The sequence below is a fragment of the Anser brachyrhynchus genome, assembly GCF_964034855.1.
Source record: "Anser brachyrhynchus genome assembly, chromosome: 1".
NCBI classification, from domain to species: Eukaryota; Metazoa; Chordata; class Aves; order Anseriformes; family Anatidae; genus Anser; species Anser brachyrhynchus.
This window is the reverse complement of record NC_137694.1, coordinates 198,383,787-198,396,148: the sequence shown is the minus strand read 5'-3', so window position 1 is coordinate 198,396,148 and position 12,362 is coordinate 198,383,787. Positions and strand designations below refer to the sequence as shown.

The 12,362-nt window shown below is 38.9% G+C and overlaps 1 protein-coding gene across 4 annotated transcripts in view; it reads left to right on the top strand.

Moving 5' to 3' along the window:
• Positions 1–12,362, top strand: part of CNTN5 (contactin 5) — a 695,706-nt gene that overhangs the window by 483,710 nt on the left and 199,634 nt on the right. For all 4 annotated transcript variants that reach the window (XM_080592024.1, XM_080592025.1, XM_080592023.1 and 1 more), the window contains one exon: positions 9,262–9,357. In XM_080592024.1, the coding sequence (XP_080448150.1) occupies positions 9,262–9,357 (96 nt within the window). The remainder of the gene's footprint in view (positions 1–9,261; positions 9,358–12,362) is intronic.

The following is a 12,362-nucleotide window of genomic DNA, read 5'->3' as shown; positions in this document are numbered from 1 at the left end:
AAAATAAGAAAAAATGAAGGAAATACTTTTAAGTACAAAGGAAAAAGTAAGAAAGCAAAATTGTAAATAACATATATAGAATTTTGATAGATTAATATGCTACTCAGTGCCAGGAAAGAGTATTAAAAAGGGAGAGAGAATATGATGAAAAATACCCTTTGTTAGAGATAAGGACAAGGAGATCATTCATCAATTACCATCATGGGCAAAACAGACTCAGCATAGGGAGATCAATAGAATTTATTGCCTATTACTTACAAACTAAAGTAGTGAGAACAAACAGCAAGCTTCCTCCTCATCCACCCCCTTACATGTCTTCCCCCTGAGCAATGCAGGGGAACAGGGAATGGGGACTGCAGTCAGTCCATGACACTTCATCTCTGCTGCTCCTTCACAGTCACTCTCTGCCCCTGCTTCATGTGGGTCCCCCCCTTGGGATGCCATCCTTCCCAAACTGATCCTTACTGAGTCTGTACCACAGGGTTCATGCATCAGGTGCAAACTGCTCCAGCACGGGTCTCCCACGGGTGGCAGCTCCCCCCAGGCCCCCTGCTCCTGCGTGGGCTCCTCTCCACGGGCTGCAGCTCCGGCCCAGGGCCTGCTCCTGCGGGGGCTCTCCATGGGCCGCAGCCTCCTCCAGGCTACATCCACCTGCTCCACCGGGGGCTCCTCCACGGGCTGCAGCGTGGAGATCTGCACCATGTGGGACCCATGGGCTGCAGGGGGACAGCCTGCTCCACCAGGGGCCTCTCCACGGGCTACAGGGGAACTTGTGCTGCGTGCCTAGAGCACCTCCTGTCCTCCTGCTGCACTCACCTTGGGGGCTGCAGCGCTGCTTCTCTCCCAGCTCTCACCCCTCTCTCCCAGCTGCTGTAGCACAGCAGGTTTTCCCTTCCTTCAATCTGCTCTCCCAGAGGCCCACCCAGCATCATTCATGGTTCAGCTCTGGTGAGTGGTGGGTCCCTTTTGGAGCTGTCTGGAGCTGGCTCTGATCTGACCTGGGGCAGCTGCTGGTCTCTACTCACAGAGGCCACCCCTGCAGCCACCCTGCTACCAAAATCTTGCCAAGTAAACTTAGCACAGATCCTAAATGAAAAATCATGAATGTAATGAATGGGTGAAAAAGTCTTGAAAATTGAAAAATAGTATTCCTTTTTTAACAGGTACAGAATAGTTAATAAAGATTAATTCTCTTATTTGCATTTATAAAAAGATGGGATTCACATAAGGGTACTGAAGGAGCTGGCAGAAGTGCTCTCCAAGCCGCTTTCAATAATTTATCAACATTCCTGACTAACCAGGGAGGTCCCAGCCGATTGGAGGTTAGCAACTGTGATGGTCATCTACAAGAAGAGCAGGAAGGATACAGACAATTCCAAGCCTGTCTGTCAGTCTACCTTGGGTGACAGGGAAGGTCATGGAGCAGATAATTTTGACTGCCATCACATTGCATGTACAGGACAAAGAGGTGATCAGACCCAGTCATCATGGGTTTATGAAAAGAAGGTCCTGCTTGACTAACCGTATCTTCTGTGTTAAGATGACCTGCTTACTGGACAATGGAAAGGGTGTGGATGTTGTTTACTTGGACTTTAGCAAAGTATTTGATGCTGTTTCCAACAGCAGTCTCCCAGAGAAACTGGCTGCTCACGGCTTGGATGGATGTACCAGTCACTGGGTAAAAAACTGGCTGGATGACTGGGCCCAAAGGGTCATTTTGAATGGAGTTAATTCTGGTTGGCAGGCGGTCACCAGTGTAATTCTCCATGGATCAGTACTGGGGCCAATTTTATTCAATATTTTCATCAATGATCTGGATGAGGGGATCAAATGCAAACACAGAAAAATTGTGGACAATGCCAATTTAGGTGGGAGTGTTGATGAGCTTGAGGGTAGGAAGGCTTTGCAGCGGAATCTGTATAGGCGAGGTCAATGGGCTGAGCTAAATTGTATGCCATTCAGCAAGGGTAAGTGCCAGGTGCTGCACTTGGGGCACAATAACCCCAGGAAGCGGTACAGGCTTGGGGAAGAGTTGCTGGAAAGGTGTCTAGCAGAAAAGGAGCTAGGGGTGCTGCTCAACAGCCAGCTGAACATGAGCCAGCAGTGTGCCCAGCTGTCCAAGAAGGCCAATGGCATCCTGGCCTTCATCAGAAATAGTGAGGCCGGCAGGACAAGGGAGATGATTGTCCCCTTCTGCGTGGCTCTGGTGAGATCACGTGTCAAATACTGTGTTCAGGTTTGGGCCCCTCACTACAAAAAGGCTATTGAGTTGCTCTTGCCTGTGCAGAGAAGAAGAAAGCAGCTGGTGAAAGGACTAGAAAACAAGAATTATGAGGAGTGGCTGAGGGAACTGGGTGTGTCTAGCCTAGAGAAAAGGAGACTGAGGGGAGACCTCATCATTCTTTACAACTACCTGAAATGAGGTTGTAACAAGAGGAGTGGCAGTCTCTTTTCTCAGGTGGCAAGTGATAGGACATGAGGAAATGGCCTCAAGTTGTGCCAGGGGAGGTTTAACTTGGGTATTTGGCAGAATTTCCTCATGGAGAGGGCAGTTAAGCACTGGAACAGGCTTCCCAGGGAAGTGGTAGAGTCCCCATTTTTGGAGGTTTTTAAGAGACATGGAGACATAGCACTAAGGTATATGGTTTAGTCGTGGAGTTGGTAGTGTTAGTTTGATGGTTGGACTTGATGATCTTGAAGGCTTTTTCAAACCTAACTGATTCCATGATTCTCTATATTTCTTATCTCCATCAGAATAGTTTATTTTTGTTATAATTAATTGCATTATGGTACCATGTGTTAGCCCCCTTTATGGATTTGTAAATAGTTTGTGATAGGAAATTAAGAAGGTATAGAAAGATATTTTCTGCTTAAAATATAATACAGTTAGGCATAGACAGCCAGGTGAAGTATACAAGTAACGGGATGTTACTACTATATAAACCATCTATTTTGAATTGTTATAATTCGTAAAAATCACAGATATAAAAATGTCATTATGCCAGGGAAAATAATGTTCCTTTAGTTAAGTATTCCTTTGCATTTTCTAGTGAAAAACGTAGTTCCAGGCTAATTAATCAATAGTCTGTACATTATAATTAATCCTGGCAGCAAGTTTGAAGAAAATTCTTGCCTTCTTACAGGAACATGCTCAAAGACCACCATTGTTCAGAGTTTCTTACATCATCTCTTTTCTGAAGGAAAAAAAAACAAAACAAAAAAAAAAAAACCTCTTCTTAGTATATTACATAGATTCTTAACGAAATTTATCTAAGATATACGAAAATACAGTATCCTGTCTCTTTTTTCTTCTTCATATTTTCAGACAGGAATCTTTAAAATTTCTCTTGTGCTCCTTCTCATCATTTGTTGGAACTGCCTCAAAACATATGTATAATTACCACCTTATTTTACACAAAATCTTTCCATAAAATTCTTCATTAGGTCTGAGACACAGGGTGGTGCACAGGTTTAGAATACATCATTATTTCTCGATATTCCCTGTCTTTCTCTTGTCTCTCATTACATACTTTCACAGTAACTTCTTTAAAGGAAAAAAAAAAAAAAAAAACTTTTTCAGGTTATGTCAAACTGATGATCCATGAAGGATTTAAAAAGTTTTCTGGTAATAAATAATAGCAACAGCAATGATAATAAGCATGATACATTCTGAAGCACTTGAATCTGGCCCTTATTTTATCACCTGAAAATCATATGGTAATATGATTTTTCAAAGTTCAAGGTTTATGATTTTCTCATTAAGTGTGGTGAGATGATGTTTCTGTCATGGCAGAAATCTTTTTGACTTAGTCTTCTTTCTTTCACACTGTTTCTAGCTAACATCTTCAGCATTAAAATTTACTCTGAGGTCCAAAGACTGACTCTAATAATAAAGCTCCACCTACTTAAACTGCATTCCTAGAAAATAATTGTATGTCAATACAAAATGATATAGTAATTTCTTTGGACATCTTGGTATACTGTTGTATTTAATTCATCCAACTTAAAAGTTCCCTGTGCAATCATACATGTCATTTCATCTTAATACCTACCTTTCATTCTGCTATTGCCTGTGGTTATGGATTGCTAAACACAACATTTATATTTCCTGTTGTTTAGAGTGTACAGTTAAGCAATGCTTTTGATTTAGATTATAATGGAATTTTGAAAAATATGTTTTTAATGGAATTTCTTTCCCTGTAAACCTTACATTTTTAAAAGAGCTACGGTTCCAGCTCAAGGTTAAGTTCTTAGTCCTGTCTTTCATATACAAGGAAAAGCAGCGACAATGCAATGATTATATTTGTCCTTGGCCTGACAGAAGAATTTTAATTTGTGTAGAGCTATTCTTTTACCTTATTAGAAAGAATGTTTCCTGATTTATACTCTTCTTTAGATGTCTTTAGCATGTGCCTTTAAACAGTGTAATATATGTCATGCCCCTTTTAAACTCCATAATAAATTTGCACATAAAATAGTTTAAACTCAGAGAATTGGATTGGAAGAAGACATTGCTCTACATTTGTCAAATTTCTGCTTTAAAAGTGAATTGACTGGTTTAAGTCACTGACAATGAACTACAGAGCCCTCCACAGATTTCACGTGAGGTTACCAAGCAGTAATCACCCAAACACAAGATTATTTTTTTCATTTTTAATTTGATCTTAATTTTATAACAATCATCAGTGGACAGTTGTCTGGGCCACAAAAAAATGGCCTTTTTAATGTTTACATCAGCGACACCCAACTGCTGAACACAGGATTGAATTATCCCTCCTATGCAAAAGGCAAACCACACTGGAGGTGAATTGGAAGGATAAAAAGAGTTGAAGGTACTCCAGCTTTTGTATGAGTTCTGCCAATGTAACTTATCTTAACAGATCTTAATGTAACTGACTCTCCTTTTCCTATTCTTGTCCTCACATGTATCATCTACTAACAGAAAAGTGCTTATTAGATCCCCTTTATAAGTGATCCTTTTCCTCCTTTATTTAGTTGTTTATTTTGCTGCTAGTTCTGCACTGCTTTTCTGTTTCTTTGACTGCCTTGATATTTTTCTCATTTATTTTCCATTACTCCTTTCACTTTCCACTGAAGTGTTTTGTTGTCTGTTGGTCTTCCTTAAAGAGATACTCTTGCTGGGGTGAATGTCACTCTCCCATAACGCACATCAATACACATTTGTGTTCTGAGAAAAACTCATATATTAGCTCCTTTCAGAAGAATGGGAGTAGCCACTGCAGAGAGAAACATACTGTCCAGGAGATGTTTTGTAACAGAGATTTGAATGCTTTTGCCAAACTTGTAAATTCTGTCAAAGATCAAGGAATGCACTGAACTATTTACATCTGAAGTAGGACATCCAGAAAGTGTTACACCATTAGGTTTAGCATCTTGTGATGTTCACTGCCTCTGGAATTTCTGTACTCTTTCTCTCCCATAGTGGAGACAACTCCCATGTCACAGGTTATTCTCTAGTGACACTGCACAAGATTTATTGAATTGCAATATTTATTTATTTAGCAAAAAATATTATTGTGATACTCCTCCCCACGCGCACACTCCATCCTAAAATGTTCTTCGCATTTTTGGCAGATATGTTGCTAATACTATCTTCACATTAGAAATGGTGACTGACTTTTTCAAAGAGGCAAAGGTTGTGCCTTTGCCACATGTGAGCATGTTAAAGAATATATAAGCCAGGTAGCTAATACCCCAGAAACTGTTTTGAAAATATACACTGTTATCTTTGCCACTAGCACTGAGGTAAATGTAAATAAATCTAATCTTTCTTGGCATAAAATAAACTCCTGTGGAGCACAAAAAAAGCATTTTATTATCAAACAACCAAGTACATCATCATAATATGAAGGATAAATTCATTCTGTATGGGGCTGTCTGAAAGAGATTTAGAGGTTTATGCTGTAGTAAGAATGATGTTATGATGTAGTAAGAACTGATAACTGTAGTAATAGAAGTAGTAAGAACTGATAGCTGTATTCTGCCTCGCCATTTCTTTTCTTTTATTTCTGTTCAGAGTTTTTAGAGTGAAATGATAGGGTTTTGAATGTGTTTTAAATAACTGTAACTCTCTCTCTTTTATTTATTTATTTGTTTGTTTGTTTGTTTTTCCCCCCAATATGTCCACATATGAAATGTCTGAGATTACAGAACATGTATACAATTTCTCTTTCATTTGATTCTTCAGTGCTGGACTTATTATTTCAACACAGGGAAACTGCAAGCATGAACATTCCTGTGTCCTTCCTTTTAAGCTTTTGTACACTTATTTGTTTTACAACTAAATCTCTGCTTTTATATCTTTGAATCCTTTCTTTTTCCACTACATACTAACAAGAAATCCAATTCTGAATTAACAGACAATAAGGGATGAAATTCAAACATTGTAATTTCCTTCCTTCTTTAGTTTGAAATTAACCAATGTTGAAATTGGTTGAAAAGAGAATGAAATAAAAAAGAAAAGAGAGAAAAAAAAAAGAATATTTGCCAATCACAGTGTGAAGACAAGGAAATTAAAATAAAACAAAACAAATTCCTACTTTGGCTATAGCCAACTGGAAAATAAAATTTATTCATCTGAGGAAAATAATAGCAACAATTAGAAATATACTTCGGTAAAAATCTTCTTCGAAAAAAATATACTTCGGTAGAAAAAATCACTTCCTTGTCCTCCTCTCTCTATACACATTGTAGAGAATCTGTCCTTACACTGGTATGAATTTTCACTATTGAACTGACAATATTTATGTTTGTTTAGCTATTTAATTCCCTGTACAAAGTTTTTTTGTTTTTTTTTTTTCTTTTGTTTTCAGAATGCATATAGCAGATTTTCAGTATGAGTTTCAGGTAGTCAGTAGTGCTAATGCTCTTTTCTGGTGTCAGAGAAATGCAAAATAGTGTCAATTTTTGTTTTGTTTTGTTTTGTTTTTTCCCCCAATGCTCCAAAAGGAAGTATTACTGTGATAGTATCTATTCCAACATATAGATAAATGGCTTACACATTTCTCCCAGAGGAAGGAAAGTCTGGTGTCAGAATATCTCCTCAAAACTTGTTGAAGCCATGACATATTAATTTGAGTTTTGTTCATGTTGTAAATTCAGTGAGGCCTGTTCATGCATACAGTCTGGAGCCTTCAAAGTATGTGAGAAGTAAGTCAAACAGCATGCTTTAAGGCACCCATACAGAGAAGATTCATCACATTTTTCTTGAGAAGGAGGGCTAAAAGAATAATTTTACGGAAGTTCAGTGACATTCTTCTCACCTGAAAAATTGCCCTTGAAAAAAATCTTTGAGGACACACGCTGTTTTTACAAGGACTTGGCAATAATACATTTTAAAAGTTTATTATATTCCTAAACTGTGCATTAAAATGAAAGTTAAGCATTGGTTTGTTAACAGATAGCAGAAAATATTTGTTGATATATCTGCTTTCTTTTAGAAATATACAGAACTTAACACAAGCATACATAAAGTTATAGTCCCTAAGTCACATGACAATGGAAACCAGACATTTCCTAACTAAGAAAACTTTTCATTGCAAGCTGTGCTCCCATCCAAAACAACTGGCTATGCAGGACTATACCAGCCCACTACTTTCTAAATATAAAATAATAATATTTGCATTCCTGCAGAATCATTAGGTGACATTTTAAATTAAATTACACCAGATTGTATTATAACCCATTATGGTCTTATTCTAAAATACAAAATAATATTTAATTAAGTATTGCCTAGCAAAATTTTGTATAGTTTCTGAAGCCCATCCATCTTTTCCCCATTCAAACATTATTAATGAAACAAGAACACTTATTTATTTTGGACAAAGACAGGGCACATTTAGATACATTTAAATTTTAGGCTTCTGCCTATGCCTAAGACATCTTTTAGAGATGTGAATAGGCATTCTGAAAGATATAACTCTCTTTCTACTTAAAAGTGTACCTATTCCACACTATGAAAACCATCAAAGTTCAATTCATATTACTTTTGAAAATCGTTGAACTTCAATTTTATATCCTGCTAGGTATGGCACAAGATGTGGAACTCCAGCACCTGACAGAAAACTGAGTGCAGTTAAGAAAGTAATAATTCTGCTCAACCTAATCAAACTGTTCGGTGCTGCGTAGCTCATACCAGCACCTTGGTCTGCACTCAGAAATGAACAGGTACAGCAATAGGTCCATGAGAGATGCCCAAGCTCATTCTGTTCATATTTAGACACCTCATTTTGTGTCTGCTGAAGCTTCTGTGTCCTTTTCAAAAATATCTGTGGGTACCACTAACTCAGTTATCTTCCCCTTGATCCACATTAGAAAGAAACCTACCTAGATCTGTGAGTGAGTAGAGGCTTTAATAGCATCGCTGTCACTGGGGAAGATGAAGGTGAAAAAATCAGTGTGATGTCAGAACTGTCATATTTGTTCTGCTACAGATAAGCATGCTACAGCATAGCTATCCACCCCAAAAGTGAATACAGATCCAGTGTTCCCTGAGGTAAATACAGTAGTTGGATATTCTGGTTGAGGGACTTTAAAGAAACACAATGAACTGTTCATAACAGCACCCTACAGCCTCATTCAAAAGTTTTTGTATGAAAAATGAAACATTCCTTATTCACCTGCTGGAGGGAAACTTATGGAGGGAAAATATATTTACCCACAAATGGATTATGCTTACAACACTGAAGAAATCAGTAAAAATGTGTTTAAGAAGAATAAAGCTATGGACCAGATATGGTTTTAGCACCTATTCAGTTGATATTCCTGTCTACCCATTACAATGTGTTGTGCACTCTCCAGTTGACATGTTAACAACAGTCGTCAGTCTGGATGTTGGACAAGGTGTTCTGTCCACGTTCATTTCTTTTTTCACTGTACGTGAATGATTTCTACTGGTGAAAAAACAAAACAAAACAAAAAGTCACAAACAGGATATTTAAAAGAGAAATAAAAGCACTATTAAATATTTTTAAACGATATATATACATATTGTCTGATAGCTTTCCTTTAACATCATGTCCAAGTGTGCTAAAAAGAGTAATAAAGTGCTGATGCAACAAGGATTCCTTTGTAATGGGAATATATTTATTTTTCAAGGCTCTATTATAGATTAAGATATGAAAAAAGGAACTGTCAGCTTTAGAAGAAGAAGTAAAGCATAAGTCACAGAAGCCACATTTTTTTTTTCTGTAACTAAAATGCTGTTTTTGTTTTTGTTTTGTTTTGTTTTGTTTTTAATAGACCTGGGGAATTTTAGTGGTCGGACAAGAAGTGCTGTCTCTGTACGTGAAGGTCAAGGAGTTGTTCTGATGTGCTCCCCTCCACTTCATTCACCAGGTACAGTAGGCTGCAGCTTGTATGCACATTGGTTTTTCATATTATGCTCACCATAGGATGCTCGGCATTGTTGATAGAATGTGTATTTGATTGTGGAACTTAAAGATAGAATATACACAGTTCTGCTGACAGTTCTGGAGTACCAAAGGAGTAATTAAAGCTCATACACTACAAATGTCACTGAATAGCTATAAGATTTCCCCTATAAGAATGTCTTATTCCCACTATAAAAGTTCAATGTAGCAATATTCTCCATACTAGCAGTGGTGAATTATAGATTCATAGAATCATTTAAGTTGGAAAAGAACTCTAAGATCATCTAGTCCAACCTTTAACCTAGCACTGCTAAGTCCAGCATGACACCATATCATTAAGCTCTACATCTAGACATTTTTGAAGACCTCCAGGGATGGTGACTCAACCACTTCCCTGGGCAGCCTATTCCAATACTTCACAACCCTTTCAGTGAAGAAATTTTTCCTAATATCCAACCTAAACCTCCCCTGGTGCAACTTAAGGTCATTTCCTCTTGTCTTATCAGTTGATGCTTGGGAAAAGAGACTGATCCCCACCTCGTGATAACCTCCTTTAAGGTAATTGTACATCATGATAAGGTCTCCTCTGAGCCTTTTTTTCTCCAGGCTGAACAAACCCAGCTCCCTCAGCTACTCCTCATAAGACTTGTTCTCTAGACCCTTCAGCAGCTTCATTGCCCTTCTTTGGACATATTCCAGTACCCTGATGTCCTTCTTGTAAGGGGCCCAAAACTGAACACAGTATTCAAGGTGCAGCTTCACCAAAGCTGAGTACAAAAATATATACAGCCTTAAGGTCACAAATTTTTTCTTATTTTAAAAATCTTCAAAAGCTATTCCAAATGTCTGTGTTGACATACAGTTGAATACAAATTGGCTTTTGTTTTCAGAAGTACAGCCATGATTTTGGTTGCTTCCACTTATTGTATAGCTTAGTTTCCAGTACAACAGCATCATTGCTGGAATCCAGAAATATCACAAATCCCACAAAATGTCTGTGAATTTCCAAATGAAACTGTAAATATTCCGGAGAGGTTACATTTTTGCTTTTCAGATTGGTACTCCTGCAATGTCTTCAGATAGCTAAGTATGTCTTTATATTTGCATAGCATATAATACCTGGAGACAAGCACTAGACAGAATATCTTCTTTGCAAATAGGTGCAGTGTAGACCACCCTTTTCCTTTTTGGGAAGTAAGGTTTGTACTGAGGGTATTTTTCCTTCCTTCAGAGTTGAGTTCTGGAAAAAGTCACATTCCAGAGGGAAGAGGTGTAGAAAAGAATATTTCCTCTGCATTTCTATCAGAGAGATGTGTTCTATTTATATTTATTCTAGCATTATTTTTATTACTGTATTATAATTATCAATGTAATTAACAATTGTTTTCTTATGGCCATCTCTGCTTTTCTGTTTTCTGAGTATATTACCTTGTTATGGTTGCCTTTATAATCTATTTTTAAGTTTGACACTACCGTCTGTATATGTAGTGCATTAGGAACAAGCAAGAGGAATTAAAAGCCTTGCCTCAGTGCCAGAGCTAAAACATCATTGGTATAAGTGAAAACTGGTGGGAAGAGTCCTGTGACTGGTGCGTTACAATGGACAGTTACAGGCTCTTCAGAAGGGACAGGCAGAGCTGGCAAGGTGGGGTGGTGGTGCTGTATGTAATGGAGGGGCTAGGCTATAAGGAGCTTGCAGCTGGCAATGACACTGTTGAGAGCCTCTGGGTAAGGATTAAGAGACAAGCAAATAAAGTCGATGCCATTGTGGGAGTCTACTATCGACTACCCAGCCAGGATGACAGGACCAATGAATTACTCTTTAAAAAACTAAGAGGTTCCTCTAGGTCAACCACTCTTGTCCTTACGGGTGACTTCAACTTGCCAGACATGAACTGGGAAAACACACACAACTGTTACAAACAGATCCAGGAGATTCCTAAAACACCTTTGAGGATAACTTCTTGGTACAGGTACTGAGGGAGCTGACTAGGAAATGTTCCCTCCCCTCTAGGTGTGTTGCTTGTAAACACAGACAGTATTGTGAGTGAAGCAGCTATCACTGGCCATCTGGGCCACAGTGACCATGAAGCAGTAGAGCATAAAATCTTTGGTGATGTGAGGAAAACCGCCACCAAAACTTCAACCCTGGAAATGGGGAGAGCGGACCTCAGGCTGCTGAGGCACCTAGTAAGTTCTGCTGGGAAACTGCTATTGAAGGCATTGAGGTCCATCAGTGCTGGTGAATTTTTAAGTACCACCTCTTAGGAGAACAGAAATAGTCAATTCTAAAATGTCAGAAGTCAAGGAGATGGGAGAGAGGGTTGACTTGGCTGAGCAGGGATGTTCATAGAATTATAGAAGTGTTTAGGTTGGAAGAGACCTTAAAGATACTCTCATTCCAACACCCCCTTCTATGGGCAGGAATGCTACCTGCTAGACCAGGTTGCTCAAAGCTCCATCCAGACAGGCCTTGAACACTTTCAGGGAGATGGGCCATCCACAACTTTTCTGGACAACATGTTCCAGCGTCTTACCACCCTCAGAGCAAACATTTTCTTCCTTATATCTAATCTAAATCTACCGTTTTTTAGTTTAAAACCATTAATCCTTGTCCTATCACTACAATCCCTGGTAAAGAGTCCCTCTTGTGCTTTCCTGTAGGCCCCTTTAGGTATTGCAAGGTCACTATAAGGTCTTCCCAGAGCCTTCTCTTCTCCAGGCTGAACAACCCTAACTCCCTCAGCCTCTGTTCGTAGAACTGCTCCAGAATCATCTTGACCTGCTGGTCATGTGTCTTTTGATGCAACACAGGATTCGGTTGGCTTTCTGGGCTGCCAGTGAACATTGCCACCTCGTTGAGCTTCATGTCAACCAATACCCCCAGGTCCTTCTCCTCAGGGCTGCTTTCAATCCATTCTCCATGCAGCCTGTATTTGTGCTTGGGATTGCTCTGATCCAGATGCAGGA